Source organism: Pelophylax lessonae (genome assembly GCF_965119305.1).
Source record: "Pelophylax lessonae genome assembly, chromosome: 1".
In the NCBI taxonomy this organism is placed as follows: Eukaryota; Metazoa; Chordata; class Amphibia; order Anura; family Ranidae; genus Pelophylax; species Pelophylax lessonae.
This window is the reverse complement of record NC_138768.1, coordinates 672,233,407-672,250,413: the sequence shown is the minus strand read 5'-3', so window position 1 is coordinate 672,250,413 and position 17,007 is coordinate 672,233,407. Positions and strand designations below refer to the sequence as shown.

Genomic DNA, 17,007 nt, shown 5'->3' with positions numbered 1-17,007 from the left:
TTGACACTACAGAAACAAGGAGACTTTTGTGCAGTAACAGCCAGGGAGAAGATCACTGCTGACAATATGTGACAGCCAGTACTGATAAAAGAATTTTCACATTAACCTCAAATTCATTTTACACCCCAGACCCCGCCTCCCCAGCCCCCCTCGCTACACTTTCTCAACAAATTCTTATATTTACCTGTCTACACTTCTGCTAGATCAAAACTATGTGGCACATCTGCCATCACTTCACTATTTCTGCATGAAAAAAAAAAAAAAAAAAAACATTCACTTCTATGGAGACACAGTGTATAATGCATTTTACCATTTGTGCCTTAAAAGCCCAATAGGCAGCACAATAGCTACGTGGTTAGCACTTCTGCCTAGCAGCACTGCACTAGGGTTGTCCGTTCAAATCCCAACCACGGCGCTACCTGCCAGGAGTTTGCATATTCTCCCTCTGCCTGTGTGGGTTTCCTCTGGGTACTCTTGTTTCCTTCTACACTCCAAAACATGCTGGTAGGTAAATTGTCCCCTGACTAATAATGGCCCTAGTATGTTCATGTATGCATGCGAGTTAGGGACCTTATATTGTAAGCTCCTTGAGGGCAAGGACTGATGTGACTCAGAATATAGATGTAAAGTGCTGCGTAAATTGAGGTTTTAGAAGTACCTGTAATAAATTATTTCTAAAGAAAGAGTATCATGCATCCCAATTGGTGAGTCACAGATCTTACAGGACCGTGGAGAGGTGAGCTTTGGACGATGTAGGGGGTGCTGGTGGAGTCGAAACTAAAGGGCAACTTTATAAAAAGGAAAAGTTGTCCTTAATCAGGTTTTTGGAAATACCCAACTAATGTTTTTACATATATTTCACCATCTTCAAAAAGCCAAGGGAGCAATGTAGAGACCATTAGAATGTCTGTTCTCATGAAGGGTTTACTTTAAAGCAGGGGTGTCTAACCTATTGACCTTCCTGGGCCACATTGGCAATTGTCTTGGGCTACACATAAAATGCATTCATAAGGATAGCTGATGAGCAGAAAAAGTAGGGTAGATCCAAGTTAAGAATCACTGGTCTAGATAATGTCCCTGAATAATAAAATTTAATTTTATTTGTAAAAAATGTTTTATTATAAAAGGTAAAAAAGGGCAACATAAAACTAGTGGAGGGGTTGATGAATTTGCTTTGAATCTAGGAGCCAGCTTTTTGACTGGCAGGACTTTATCAGCGACAGAGGTGGTCAACCGTTGATCTCTAAAGGGGGTCACTGATAAAAGGGGACTCTGTTATAATGGGGGGGGCGGGGAAGGGGTCTCTAATGCGGTGCGAATATGAATGGACTAATCTAATGGGGGGAAGTCTCACAGGGGGGTGCTGATCTAATGGGGGGGGGTCTCAGTATAAAGGGACTCTGCTCTACCGGGGGTGCCAACAAAGGGACACCTATTGCTGGGACAATGTGGTCAGAGTTTTACAGTCCGCCCACACAGTGCCCCCCCCCCCTCGCCCATACACTCCTTTCACAGTGTCCCCCCTCCTTTTACACTGTGGGTGGGGCCCCTGGGGTGTCTCCTCTCACCTGAGTAGAGTACTGCCAGGTCCCGGGCTGCACTCCCTGCAGGGCTTGGCCAGGTCACTCTCAGCCATCGGGCAGAGCCATGGCTGACGGCTCCTCCGCGCATCGTCCTTGTCCCAGCCAGCTAATCTCAGAAGCCATCGTCCCCAGCTCGCCTCCTGATTGGAGGAGCCTAAAAGAGGGTGGAAATCTCCAGCTAATGGAGATGGGAGAAGCCGACAGGCTGCCCAATCACCGCCTTCCAACGCAAGGGAAGAAATAAGGCGAGGAGCTCAGTGGGCGGCAGCCCAAGGAATTGCTTGTGTCTAATGCCACTGGCGGTGGTGGATGGGCTGGCCGGAGCCTGGGTGCCGAGGCCTGATTTCTGGTCACCATGGCGACCTGGCGCCTAGGCTTTGTCAAGCCCTGAACTATTGCAATATTTGTCATTGTTTCTGATAAACGCATCAATATCTGGTTCAATGGATGTAGTAGCAATTCTAAATTAATTCTCAAGATGCTCATTCGATATTTTGGTTCTAATTTTGCCCTTCGTATGCTTCATCCTTAAAAATTGTTGCTCACAGATATAGGTACTGCAGAAAACTGAGGACATGAATACGGCGCGATTGTGAAGTGCAAGATATTCTTCTTTGGGAAGATAAAAACATATAAAAAGTCCAATCAAAGAGACACCGTCAAATTTATCTCTGCCAAGTGTAAACTCCCCTTTACACAAAATAAAAATAAAAAAAATAGTATATAATAAACATTATTAAACACCCTTACGATTTTAGAGCATTCAAACTATTTTTTAATCTGGACAGTTACTGGTCGACCTTTTTTTATTTTATGGAAACACCGGGAGAAAATTTGTGTATGCAATCCCAGACCTCAGGCCAGGGGAAGTAGAGCAAGACTACACTGCAAAGATCTCTAAATCAAAGTCTCTGAGTAATATTCAAAGATAGTGTGCCATATAAAATACTAGTTTTAGGTGGACTAAACCTTTAACATAGATCTTTTATACCTAGTATAACAAGGAACTCATCTGAAGCAAGCATCAGATATACAAGCACTGGTCAACATAATCAGAAGTGGGGAAAAATAGCACAAGATCTGGACACAGGCAAAAATAAGACTAACATAGGTTCAACCCCTTCTTTGTTGTCGAGTCCTTGTCTGAGGGAGATTTCCCTCAGCAAACCATTCTGTGCGAAATATAGTATCTGATGGGAAGTAAAACAATAACAATTAACCGCTTGCCGACTGCCGTCAGTAGATTTACTGCGGCAGTCAGCCCCTCACAGGCAAAGTGACGTTAATTAACGTCACTAGCCTGGGAGGGTCTGGGGAGCGCCCGCGCGCCCACGGAGGCGCGCTCCCGCGTGGTCACGGTCACGGCCCCCCCCGCGCGTGTGACCGGCGGATCCGATGTCCGCCGGTCACTCGGCGATCGTCGGGGGAGAGGGAGAAAGTCAGGCGGCTTGTGTAAACAAGCTGCCTGTCATTCTCCTCGGTGTAAAAACACTGATCACACGGTTCTACTATGTAGAACCGTTGATCAGTGTCCTTACCCCTCAAGTCACAGCCAATCACAGTAAGAATCACGCCCCTAGGGACACACACAGCCCCTCCCTCTCAAATAAAGTTAACCCCTTCACTTCCAGTGTATTTTTACAGCAACCGTGCATATGTATAGCACTGATTACTGTAGAAATGTCACTGGTAACCCCAAAAGTGTCAAAAATGTCAGTCAAGGGTCCGATCTGTCCGCTGCAATGTCGCAGTACCGCAAAAAAAAAAAAAAAAAAAAAATCGCAGATCGCCGCCATTACGCATTAAAAAAAAAAAACAACAAAAATGACAAAAATCTTTCCCTTTGTTAGTAAACGCGAAAACTTTTGCGCAAACCAATAAAAATATGCTTTTTGCGATTTTTTTTACCAAACATATGTAGCATAAAACAAATTGGCCGAAAATGTTAAATTTTGATTTTTACATTTTTTTTTGGGGGAATTTCATATAAAAAAAATGTGAAAAATATTATTTTTGCAAAATTTACGCTCTTTTTTTGTTTATATCGCAAAAAGTAAAAAGCGCACAGGTGATCAAATACCACCAAAAGAAAGCTCTGTTTGTGGGAAAAAAAGGACGTCAAATTTGTTTAGGTACAGTGTCGCACGGCCGCGCAATTGTCCATTAAAGTCACGCAGTGCCTTATCGCAAAATACCCCCTGGTCGTTTAGCAGCCAAATCCTCCGGGGCTTAAGTGGTTAAACAAAGCCTATAACACGACCTCTCTTATCAAGAACGTAAAAGTTGGGCTTGGAGCGAGGCAGTAAAAACCAGGCATCCTGGAGACCAAAAATTCCCACTAAGATCTGCCCATCATGACAGCCGTATTGGCAGTTATTCATAGTTTGTATGCCAGCTACTCACTGTTTCTGATGGACACTGGCAGGATCAATCAAACACTGGCTTGTCCTTTAAAGTGAAAGAAAAAAAGAAAAGAAAAGAGGAAATGGGGGAAGAAAGACAGAAAGAGAGATAGATTAAGAAAAATAAAGAAAGGTTAAGGAAAGACTGCAAGAGAGACAGAGAGAAAATGCACCAACTTTTGATTTTCCGAAGTGTGATGTTCTGATAAAAAAAATAGCATGCTTATACTTACATGCAACTCCAGAGACTTTAAACTAAGGTCAGCAAAAGCATCTCCCAGCTGCCTCTGGGTCTGCACCATCTGATAGAGCTGTGAAGAGAGTGTCTGTGCCAGTTTCAGTATATGTTCATACTTCTTTTTATTATCTCTCAGGATTTCGATTTGTGCTTCTAGTTCCAGATCTACAGTTCTTGAGCCACGGCCTAGCCTCTCAGAGATGATCTGGCGTGTACACTGCATGGGGAAATAGGTCAAATTAGCATACATACCTGTGATTAGACAGATATGACAAAATGTTGATTATACTTCACATTTGTTTACACCAAGTACAAACTAAGTACATGTTGCATATGCATTAAACAGATTCCTAGCTGCTATTTACACGTGAGTATTCATCAGCTGGTTTCTCTTTTCCCAATTACACCTGACTATGCTGACCGTGCAAGAACCCCATTCATTCTAACTGTCCCTGTTCACACTTGTACGGTCAATTGCCATATGCTCAAAAAAGTATAACGTTTTTTGGGCCCCATAGACAAGAGTGAAAAAGAAAAAATGTCAGCGCATGTTTGTATTCCTCTCTTAATGGCTAAACCATATGCTCTATGCGTTTAAAGTGCTGATACATCACAGGTTTTTAAATTCACATAAACAATGTATTAAAAAATATATAAAATCCTACACAAAAAAAAAGTGCTAAGTGCCTTATATTCTGTGTAAAAAGAAAAAGTGCTAGTGCAAAAATGGCTATCAAAGATCTTGGTGCAAAACAATGAGACCAAAAAAAAAAAAAACACTTTAAAAATTCATATAAAAACAGTTGTTCCATCGATAAATTCATATAGTGATAAAAATGTATAATAATCCTAAAAAACAAACAGTCTGTAAATAGAACCCCAAGTGATATAAAAAGTGCCAAAATAAAAAAATAGAAGATGTATTTATCAATTGATACAATTTCTTCTGTGACAACGCGTGCAAAACACCCAACGTTCGCCTTCCACCGTATCACCCAAACTGACTCACCAGATGAGAAGCTGGTCAATTTATAAACCAGCAATTGCACTTTAGATAGTGTAAATAATTTCCAGCAGGTTGGAGTAAAAGTGAAATTCATATAGTAATAAAAATGTATAATAATCCTAAAAAGTCTGTAAATCGAGTCCCAAGTGATATAAAAAGTGCCAAAATTAAAAAATAGAAGATGTATTTATAATTGATACAATTTCTTTTGTGACAATGCGTGCAAAACACCCAACGTACTCCTTCCACCGTATCACCTAAACTGACTCACCAGATGAGAAGCTGGTCAAATGATAAACCAGCAATTGCGCTTTAGATAGTGTACATAATTTCCAGCAGGTTGGTCATAAATCCAAAAGTTGGTCTTCCCAAACTATCCAAAGACGTCTATTCTCAGGGACAGGCAAGGTTAGGGATTTAAAGAGAAAAGGAAGAATCCCAATAGCGTAATCCTGTAAAAAACGTCACTTATTTATTAAAACATATAATACACTCACATTTCTAAGTGTCTGCCCGACACTGAGGATTAAAGCGTGTAAGTCCTTCACTCCGGCTGCCTCTCCCAGCCGAGAGTGTAAGGTAGCTATGCGGTGTTGATCTGTGCCCTGGCTCCACCCTACTAGTTTCTTCACACTACGCTCTCACGGAGTGGTCCTAGCTGGGAGAGGCAGCCGGAGTGAAGGACTTACACGCTTTAATTCTCAGTGTCGGGCAGACACTTAGAAAAGTGAGTGTATTATATAGGTTTTAATAAATAAGTGAAGGTTTTTTTTACAGAATCATGCTATTGGGATTCTTCCTTTTCTCTTTAAATCCTAACCTTGCCTATCCCTAAGAATAAACGTCTTTGGATAGTTTGGGAAGACCAACTTTTGGATTTATGACCAACCTGCTGGAAATTATGTACACTATCTAAAGCACAATTGCTGGTTTATAATTTGACCAACTTCTCATCTGGTGAGTCAGTTTGGGTGATATGGTGGAAGGAGCACATTGGGTGTTTTGCACGAATTGTCACAAAAGAAATTGTATCAATTATAAATACATCTTCTATTTTCTAATTTTGGCACTTTTTATATCACTTGGGACTTGATTTACAGACATTTTAGGATTATAGTAAAAAAAAAGGGGGGTGATAACAGCGCTAAAGGTGACAAAGAAATTGTGGAGCAGCGACTTCAAGTGTGACCACACCCTTAAACAATATAAATACAATAAGTCGCGCTAAATGATATAGAACAAAATAAATGTCCAACAAACAAAAAATGTCCCAAGTTGTGAACGTGGATAAATAAAATAATGTTGAGAAATAGTGTTGAGAATCTTGATCAGCACACACAGCAATCAAAGTCCCTTAGGAAATGTGCTTACCAGACAGGCACTTAAAAATTGCGGAATTCATATGCCAAGGTGAAATTCACATGCCAAGGAGATTGCGTGGAGTTTCTGCGTTGGATACTCGATGCAAAGTGTCATATATCATATGAAAAAGAAAAACACTCCATAGCGTGATACCGTACAGTAAATCTTTGAAATATTCAAAATCAATTCCACCACATAAAGTGTGAGTATCCTTCACCAATTTTGAGGCTGCTTACCAGAAAAAATTTGAATATCTATCCCAGTGATAGGAAAGGAGGAGGAACCACCACCGAACGTACAGCCTCTTACCAGATTGAGATTAAGATCAGCAGAGTTCAGTACATCTATTACCAGCGAGACACCCAAAGACACCTTAAGCCTCTTACCAGACCACAGATAAGATGCACAAATGTAGTCACTCTATGACGTCATCCCCGGAAGCATATTGGAGGGAGCGGATGCGCTTTGCCGTCCGGCCGGCGGCTCCACATCCCTTTCGTGACTGTTCAATTACTTGCTTGTAAGTGCATTTCTTTTATTAATAAAGTGGTGTTTGAAGATTTTACACTATTGGCGCCTTTCTCTTTGTCCGGGCTGGTCTGTTGGCAATACCCTGGTTACTGAGATCCTATAGTGGCTATATCCATCGGCATCATTGGGTCCCTGAGGCTACCTATCTACACGTTGGGGGAGCGCATAGAGTGACTACATTTGTGCATCTTATCTGTGGTCTGGTAAGAGGCTTAAGGTGTCTTTAGGTGTCTCGCTGGTAATAGATGTACTGAACTCTGCTGATCTTAATCTCAATCTGGTAAGAGGCTGTACGTTCGGTGGTGGTTCCTCCTCCTTTCCTATCACTGGGATAGATATTCAAATTTTTTCTGGTAAGCAGCCTCAAAATTGGTGAAGGATACTCACACTTTATGTGGTGGAATTGATTTTGAATATTTCAAAGATGTACTGTACGGTATCATGCTATGGAGTGTTTTTCTTTTTCATATGATATATGACACTTTGCATCGAGTATCCAACGCAGAAACTCCACGCAATCTCCTTGGCATGTGAATTTCACCTTGGCATATGAATTCCGCAATTTTTAAGTGCCTGTCTGGTAAGCACATTTCCTAAGGGACTTTGATTGCTGTGTGTGCTGATCAAGATTCTCAACACTATTTCTCAACATTATTTTATTTATCCACGTTCACAACTTGGGTCATTTTTTGTTTGTTGGACATTTATTTTGTTCTATATCATTTAGCGTGACTTATTGTATTTATATTATTTTAGGATTATTATACATTTTTATCACTATATGAATTTCACTTTGTTTACTTTAACAGACGTGACCTGGTGATATAATTTGGTGCAAGAGAAGCAGTGGCATTGGACATGTCTCAGCGGCCATTGTTCATTGCGATTGATGTGGACCTAAATTGCTGGACAACAATGTGTTTGACAATGATCTACGTTGTGGAACATTTTTAATTTTTTTTTTAACTAACTGGTCAAACGTTTAGGTGTATTTTTTTTTTTTTAATGAATGAGAGAGGGTAGTATGTACGCGCCTGTGCTTTGTGTGTATTACAAACGTTCCACGATGAAGTAAAACATTACTAATACCGTGTTTCCCCGAAAAGAAGACCGGGTCAATTAATTTTTGTTACAAAAAACACACTAGGGCATATTCTCCAGGGATGTCTTATTTATGGTATGTACAAAAACGTCAGCTCAGGAGTCAGCATTGTGAAATTCTGTAACCCCAAAAATAAACCTTAAAGACCTTGTAAAATCATGTAATCCGTTCTGTAAATATATAGAATATATAATGTGCAGTGTGTTTCCTCGTGTAACTTTATTGTGGAAAATACCTTATTTACAGCGCTGCTGGGCACTCATGTGACCCGCAGGAGCTCTTCCTCCCTGCTACAAATAGTGCAGAGAGAGGGGCCAAGATCCTAGCTAATGTCAACGTGTTTCGAGCGCTGCCGAGGGAGGGGCTGTTGACGTCAGCCGGGAGGAGAAGAGAAGAGCTCCAGCTGATCTCGTGAGTGCCCAGCGGAGCTGTATATAGGATTTTTGTACTCACCGTAAACCCCTGTTCTCTGAGTTCATTAACAAACACAGCTCCATATTCTATACCAGAGGGACATCCCAAAGCAGTGCCAAACTAGGGAACAAACCCAAGGCTAAACACACGCCAATCCATGTAATAGTAACAACTAGAACAGGAGCCTAACCTGAAATACACCCTCAAGAGGGAAAAACAGACCCTCTAAACCGCAGCCTGCAAAACTTTGTAGGCAAAAGAGGCATCCGCAGATGCTAAAACATCCACTTCGAAAGTACGCACCGACGACCAAGCGGCCGCCATGCACACCTGCACCACTGATGCCTGATGTCGGAAGAACCAGGAAGCACTAAGTGCTTCAGTAGAATGTGCTGTCACAGGGAAGGGTGGAACACGACTCTTAAGTAAATAAGCCTGGGTCACAGTCTGTCTGATCCATATGGAAATGGAAGCAGAGGAAGCAGGAAGCCCCTTCCGTGGCCCGCCCATAATTGCAAAGAGCAAGTTTGACCTCCAAAAGGACTCAGTGGCTGCCAAATATGCCCGAATTGCTCGAACATGCAGAGTATGCAAGGCAAATTCCCTGGGATAAGCTGGCCTGGGACCCAAGGGTGGCAGCACAATGTCCTCATTCAAATGGAAATCGGAGACAACCTTCGGGAAGAACGACGGCCGTGGTCACAAGACCACCTTATCCCTGTGAACCACCAGATAGGGAGAACAACAACACGTCGCCAACTTCGACATCCTGCGAGCAGAGGTGATACCCACCAAAAAAGCCACCTTTTGTGATGGCTTAAGTAAAGGGATCTCCTGTATGTTTTCAAAGGGAGGTTTTTTAAGAACCGACAGAGCCAGGTTCAAATCCCACGGTGGCAGAGGAGAGCGTACAGAGTAAAATGATGAACCCCTTGAAGGTATGTACGCACCAATGAATGGGAAGCCAAAAAATCTTTCAAAAAAGACTGCCAAGGCAGACACCTGGCCTTACACGGTGCCAGTTTCTGATCAACACCCTGTTGAAGAAAGGCCAGAATCTGAGCCACCAAAAAGGAAGGAGGATGAACCTTACACCAGGAAATGTATGGCTTCCATGGCCAATGATAAAGCTTGAGATGTAGATTTCCTCGCCTTCAACATGGTCGCAATCACCGAACCAGACAAGCCCCTGTCCTTCAGCACCTGACTCTCAACAGCCAGGCCGTCAAAGCCAGCAACAGTAAGAAAAGGAAGGAAGATTGGCCCCTGAGACAACAGAAAGTCCCTGAGAGGAAGCCTCCAGGGTACGCCAGCAGTCACATCAGATCGGCGTACCAAGACAGGCGAGGCCAGTCCAAAGCCACAAGAATGATCGGAATTGCTTCGGCCTTGATCGGGTGTAGAATTCAAAGTTGCGGAAGAAGCTGGAGCGGAGGAAAGGCGTAAATCAGATGGTACCGGCTTCATGGAGCCACCAGAGCATCCATGGCATCTGCCAGAGGATCTCCCAATTTGGCTATGAACCTCTGCACCTTTTGAGCCAAGACGTCAACAGACCCACTGGTCCAATGCCCGATGACTGAGGTAACCTACCTGCCAATTTTCCATAGTGGAAATGTACACAGCAGAGCGGGCCGGAATTAACCTTTCTGTCCACCAGAGAATGGTCGACACCTCCAGGGCCGCTAACACACTTTTGTGGCGTTGTCCAAATAAATCCTCACCAGGATCTCCTGGAGCTGCTCGGTCCAATGATCCATGCAAAGCCTGATTGCTTGAAATTCCAAGACATTGATGGGCAATCTGGACTCTTTCAACGTCCAACAGCCCTGGGCCAAGGTCAGGTCCAGGACCCCTCCCTACCCGGACAGGCTGGCATCTGTCGTGACCACTGTCTAGTACAAGGGGAGAAAAAAATTTGCCCTGTAGCAAGGGCGGGGAGCGTGACTCAGAAAAATAACATTGTCCAGCGACTTGGGACATTTGTCCCATTTTACCAGAATCTCCTTTTGAAGGAGTGTTGTGAAGAACTGTGCAAATGGAACCGCTTTGAAGGTGGACACCATCAGGCCCAACACTCGCATGCACATGGAAGGGACGTCTGCTTGTGGGCTAGCAACCGTTGAATCGCAGAATGCAACTTCTGCAACTTTCCAGAGGAAGGAACATTTCTGGGTAGAGCTAAATCCAGAGTCAGCCGCAGATAATCCAATCTCCTGGTCGGAACCAGGGCAGACTTAGGAAAATTCAGAAGCCACATGATCTGTCGCAAAGTCTGGAGAGTAATTTCCACATCAGCCATCAGAGCCGACAGACTCTGCTCAAAAGAGGTCGTCCAGGTACCCCAGCACAGCAAACCCCCGCTGACGCGGCAACGTTAAGACCGGGGTCAACACTTTTGTTAAGAACCGAGGAGTGGAGGTTAGACCAAAGAGCAAAGCCACAAACGGATAGTGCTCTTTTCTCAACCACACCCTAGGAAAACAAGTCCTGCCCTGCCCACAACAGAGCTTGCAGCTGATCTGGGGGCAGGTGCACATTGGAAAGAACGAACCTTTCTGGAGGACAATAATGGAATTCTATCTTGGAACTGGATACAATCACCTCGTGGACCCACTGGTCGCTGACCTGGGAGGTCTACGGGCCTGGAACCAGCAAAGATGTTCCCCCCCACCCCAGATATGGATGGGGGCAAACCTTCATGCCAAAGGGGCCTTGTCATCAGGTTTAGAGAAGCCTGCTCTGATTGCCAGACCAAGGCTGCCAGAAACCTCCGGAAGAGGCTTTGAACCTATTTCTGAAGTCCCTTAATGACGAAAAAACTTCTTGTGGGCTGAAAAGCAAGTCCCACGCCACAAGCGAGGCACTTTCCCCTTCCCAGACTGTGAAAGTAAGGTACTCTTACCCCCCCCATCAGACTCCTAACGTCATCCAGGGTGGCCACAACAGGCTGAAAAGACAATTCAGTCAGGGCCTTCTTGGAGGTTTGATCCGCAGACCAACACTTCAGCCACAAAATACACCTAAGCACCACTACTGAGACAGATAGCTTAGAGACTCAAGGGAACCGCATCCAAAGATGCATTGCAAAGAAACTGCAGACCCTGGACCAACTGATCCGCCAGTGCCCCATAGGCGGGGGAAACTGGCGCCCCCCCCCCCCCATTGCCAGATGCAAAAGCGTTGCCCACACTGTCAGTGTCTAAAACACCAAAGCGGAGGCAAAATCAGCCCGCAATAAGGCATCAGCCATAGTAAACATGGAATGGACCTTAGAGATTCTGCCCGCCTGTCAGCCGGATTCCACCACTGGTAACATGGTTGCATTAGTCAACCTGGAAATAGGGGAACCCACCGCCAGTGGGACTGTCCACTTCCTCAGAAGCGACTCTTCAAAGGATACAAAACAGCAAAGCGTCTTGGGACCTTCGAGGGTCATATTGGACGCACCCAGCACTTAGACACAATTGTCAAAATAACCTGGATAAGAGAACACCATAACTGCATGGGACAGCTTGTGGGTGACAAACTGAAAAGATAGGTCTGCCTCGGCTGCATCCTTCCCATGGAGGAATCAACCTCACTGCCTGTGCCTGACGGGTCAGGGAAACTTGGACTGCGACCCCGTAGGGTGGTCCTATCTGCAGCGACCTAGCTAGATGCAGGATCTGATTAGACAGGAGAGGGCGGGGGGGGGGTCGCATGGTACTCTGACCCGTGGATACCGGACCACCCACCCCACCAGGCCCACCAGCTGTCCCAAGCGGACCCAAAAAGGCCACGCACCCCAAAGCAGGCCCACCAAGGGCGATAGAGGGACAGCGCACCTGCAGATACCAAGGCCAGGGGCACCCACAGCCTGGACACAAGCCACCCCCCCCCCCCATAAGCACGGGCAGACAAGCCAGCCTAATGCCGCCCAGGAAGGGGGAAGGGAGGAGGGGAGAGAACCCTGGAGGGACCGACTGCCCCAGGGAGTACACGTGCCACACATCGCATCCAGGGAAGGAAAGGATGTGGCCCTTACTTACCGATCCAGCGAAGAAAGCGGGTAGCACTCCCAAGACAGGAACGTGTCAGCCAGAAGGAATGCTGCGACCTTGCGAGATGCTTAACTCGCAGGCCAGCCCCAGTCCAGTGGGGCTATGTCGTGGCTGACCGAGCGTGGAGCTACAGTCAGTGCGCGCTCACTGGCTGGGCTGAGGGGACCACTGGACTTCAAACGTCCAGCCCGTCACTCAGCCCGGCAGTTGCTAGAAGATCTCCACAGAAAAGAAACCGGAAGAAATCCAAAAACAAAAAATTGACAAAAATACGAGGACCTAGGGCCCGGCAGGGAGACTAGGTCCTACTCCTGAACTAGGCAAAAAAAAACTGAGTATCTCTAAGCAGAGAGGGGGATAATGCAAGCTGATCCGGGGGGCGTAGCCAAGCTTTTGTGTGGTCCTACTGTAGAGGGTAGCATAACCCTATGGTAAAGAATATTGAGCTAGGTCTGTCAATGAACGGAACAGAAAAGGTATTTTCCATAATAAAATTTACACAAGGAGACACACTGCACATTATCTGGTTGCCAGGCAGAGTGACGTATGGATACGTCAGTCGCCTGTCACTGACTTGAGAGCCAATTGCGGGCAGGCGCGCGCCCGCCGCGGCTCGTTCACAGACAAGTCAGTGCGTGTGACCGGCGGACTCGATGTCCGTCGGTCACACTATGATCGCTCCGGTGAAGGGAGAAAGGCGGAGCGGCTTATGTAAACAAGCCGCCCGTCATTTTCCCTGGTGTAAAAATGAAGATCAGACGGTTCTACTATGTAGGACCGTTGATCTTTGTTTTTACACCAATAGCAATGCCCCTATACAGTTAGAATCATGCCCCTAGGACACACTTAACCCCTCCCTCTCCAATAATGTTAACCCCTTCCCTGCCAGTGTCATTTTTGCAGTAACAGTGCATATGTATAGCACTGATTACTGCAGTAATGTCACTGGTAACCCCAAAAGTGTAAAAAATGTCAGTCAAGGGTCCGATCTGTCCGCCGCAATGTCGCAGTACCGCAAAAAAAAAAATCGCAGATCGCCGCCATTAAGCGTTTAAAAAAAAAAACACCAAAAATGACAAAAATCTTTCCCTTTGTTAGTAAACGTGATAACTTTTGCGCAAACCAATCAAAATACGCTTTTTGCGATTTTTTTTACCAAACATATGTAGCATAAAACAAATTGGCCGAAAATGTTAAAAAATTTTGATTTTTACATTTTTTTTTTGGGGAATTTCATATAAAAAAATGTGAAAAATATTGTTATTTTTGCAAAATGGACGCTCTTTTTTTGTTTATAGCGCATGATCAAAAAAAAAAAAAAAAATCGCACAGGTGATCAAATACCACCAAAAGAAAGCTCTGTGGGAAAAAAAAGGACGTCAAATTTGTTTAGGTACAACGTCGCACGACCGCGCAATTGTCCGTTAAAGTCACGCAGTAAAAAAAAATCGCAAAAAAAACCCTGGTCTTTTAGCAGCCAAATCCTCCGGGGCTTAAGTGGTTATACAGTGCCTTGCAAAAGTATTCACCCCTTTGGCATTTTTTTTTTCTTTTGTTTTGTTGGCTCACAACCTGGAATGAACATGGATTGTTTGAGGATTTGCATCATTTCATTTACAGTACATTCCCACAACAAAATAACAGAAAAATTGTTAATGTCAATATGCATAACTATTCGCCCCCCTAAAGTCAATACTTTGTAGAGCCACCTTTTGCGGCAATCACAGCTCCAAGTAGCTTTGGATAAGTCTCTATGAGCTTGCCACATCTTACCACTGGGATTTTTGCATTTTTGCCCATTCCTGCAAAACTGCTCCAGCTCCTTCAAGTTGGATAGTTTGCGCTTGTGAACAGCAATCTAAGTCTGACCACATATTTTATAATAGATTGAGGTCTGGGCTTTGACAAGGCCATTCCAACACATTTACATATTTCCCCTTAAACCACTCAAGTGTTGCTTTAGCAGTGTGTTTGGGGTCATTGTCCTGCTGGAAGGTGAACGTCCATCCTAACCTCAAATCACGCACAGAGTGGTACAGGTTTTGCTCAAGAATATCCCTGTATTTAGGACCATCCATCTTTCCCTCAACTCTGACCAGTTTCCCAGTCCCGGCTGCTGAAAAAACATCCCCACAGCACGACGCTGCCACCACCATGTTTCACTGTGGGGATGGTGTTCTTTGGGTGATGTGATGTGTTGGGTGTGCGCCAGACATAGCATTTTCTTTGATGGCCAAAAAGTTCAATTTTAGTCTCATCAGACCAGAGCACCTTCCTCCATACATTTTGGGAGTCTCCCACATGCCTTTTTGCAAACTCAAAACATGCCATTTTGTTTTTTGCTGAAAGTTATTATTATTATTATTATTATTATATAGTATTTGTATAGCGCCGACAGTTTACGCAGCGCTTTACAACTTGAGGGCAGACAGTACAAATACAATACACTTTAATACAGTAGGAATTAGAGGGACGGTCAAAAGATACAAGAGGTGATAACTGTGGGGGATGGGCTGATGGATAAAATAAGAGTACAGTTGTTAGGTGGTTGCCAGATAGGTTTCTCTGAAGAGATGTGTTTTCAGGGATCGTCTGAAAGTAGTCAAAGTTGGAGATAGTCGTACAGATGGGGGTAGAGCATTCCAGAGGATGGGAGAAGCTCGGGAGAAGTCCTGGAGGCGAGCATGGAAAGTGGTTACAAGGGAGCTAGAGAGCAGGAGGTCCTGGGAGGAGCGAAGAGAACGAGTTGGTCGGTATTTTGAGACCAGATTAGTGATGTAGCTGGGCGTCAAGTTATGGATGGCTTTGTAGGTTATGGTTAGTAGCTTGAATTAAATTTGTTGGTTGAGTGGCAGCCAATGGAGGGATTGGCAAAGAGGGGTAGCAGACACAGAGCGGTTTGCAAGGTGTAATAATGGCTTTCTTCTGGCCCCTTTGCCATAAAGCCCAACTCTATGGAGCGGAGCGTATGGCTTATTGTCGTCCTATGTACAGATACTCCAGTCTCTGCTAGGGAACTCTGCAGCTCCTCCAGGGTTACCTTAGGTCTTTGTGCTGCGTCTCTGATTAATGCCCTCCTTGCCCGGTCGGTGAGTTTTGGTGGGCGGCCGTCTCTTGGCAGGTTTGCTGTTGTGTCATGTTCTTTCCATTTGGTTATGATAGATTTGATGGTGCTCCTGGGGATCATCAAAGATTTGGATATTTTTTTATAACCTAACCCTGACTTGTACTTAACAACATTCCCTTACTTGTTTGGAGAGTTCCTTGGTCTTCATGGCAGTGCTTGGTTAGTGGTGCCTCGTGCTTAGGTGTTGCAGCCTCTGGGGCCTTTCAAAAAAGGTGTGTATATGTAATGACAGATCATGTGACACTTAGATTGCACACAGGTGGACATCATTTCACCAATCATGTGACTTCTGAAGGCAATTGGTTGCACCAGAGCTTTTATGGGCTTCATAACAAAGGGAGTGAATACATACAGCACATGCCAAATTTCTGTTTTCTATTTCTAAAAAAGAGTTTTATGTATATATTTTTCTCATTTCACTTCACCAACTTAGACTATTGTGTTCGGATCCATCACATAAAATTCAGATTAACAAAACATTGAACTTAAGGCTGTAATGTAACAAAATAGGTAAAAAGTCAAGGGGGTGAATACTTTTGCAAGGCACTGTATACTTTTTTTTACAGAACAGATTACATGATTTTACAAGGACTTTATCTAGGGCCTATTTTTAGGGTAGGGCTCATATTGCAGCCATCCCAGAAACTCATGCTCGGTCTTATTTTCGGGGAAACGCGGTACTGTCGACAGGCCAATTTCAAAATTTGTCAGTCAAGCTGGGCATACAGGTGCCAATTTTAATCAATCGTCCAGTGGGCTGATGGAAAAAACAAAACAGATTCCCTATCTACACAAGCGAGGTAGATAGAGGAATCCTCCCCTACTGGGTTATTGTATTCTGACAATTTTCCAACAAAACCATTTGTGAGAAGCTGATCATTAGAATGATTTCTCACTAACGGAAGCGGCCACAAATGGTTCGAAATTCAGCTGGTCCCTGCTGAACCAGAAGAAATTCAATCTGTGGCCATCTTTAGGTTAGTACTAGAAGTACTCCTGGATAATAATCCTATTATTACTACTATATGGATTCTTGCTGTGGAACAAATCAATCCAATACCCGTGTTTACTTCTGCAGATCTAATCTCCAGGTGGTGGCAGTTTCATCAAGCCTTTGTCAGGATTCTTTTGTTAGCAATTAAATGTAGAAGATATGCAGTATGGTCCCTAGAGTAATGAACTGAATAGAAGTGCTTATT

At 44.3% G+C, this 17,007-nt stretch overlaps 1 protein-coding gene across 3 annotated transcripts in view; it reads right to left on the bottom strand.

Annotated features, from left to right (window-relative positions):
• Positions 1–17,007, bottom strand: part of ARFIP1 (ARF interacting protein 1) — a 260,045-nt gene that overhangs the window by 70,067 nt on the left and 172,971 nt on the right. For all 3 annotated transcript variants that reach the window (XM_082244069.1, XM_082244071.1, XM_082244070.1), the window contains one exon: positions 4,219–4,440. In XM_082244069.1, the coding sequence (XP_082100195.1) occupies positions 4,219–4,440 (222 nt within the window). The remainder of the gene's footprint in view (positions 1–4,218; positions 4,441–17,007) is intronic.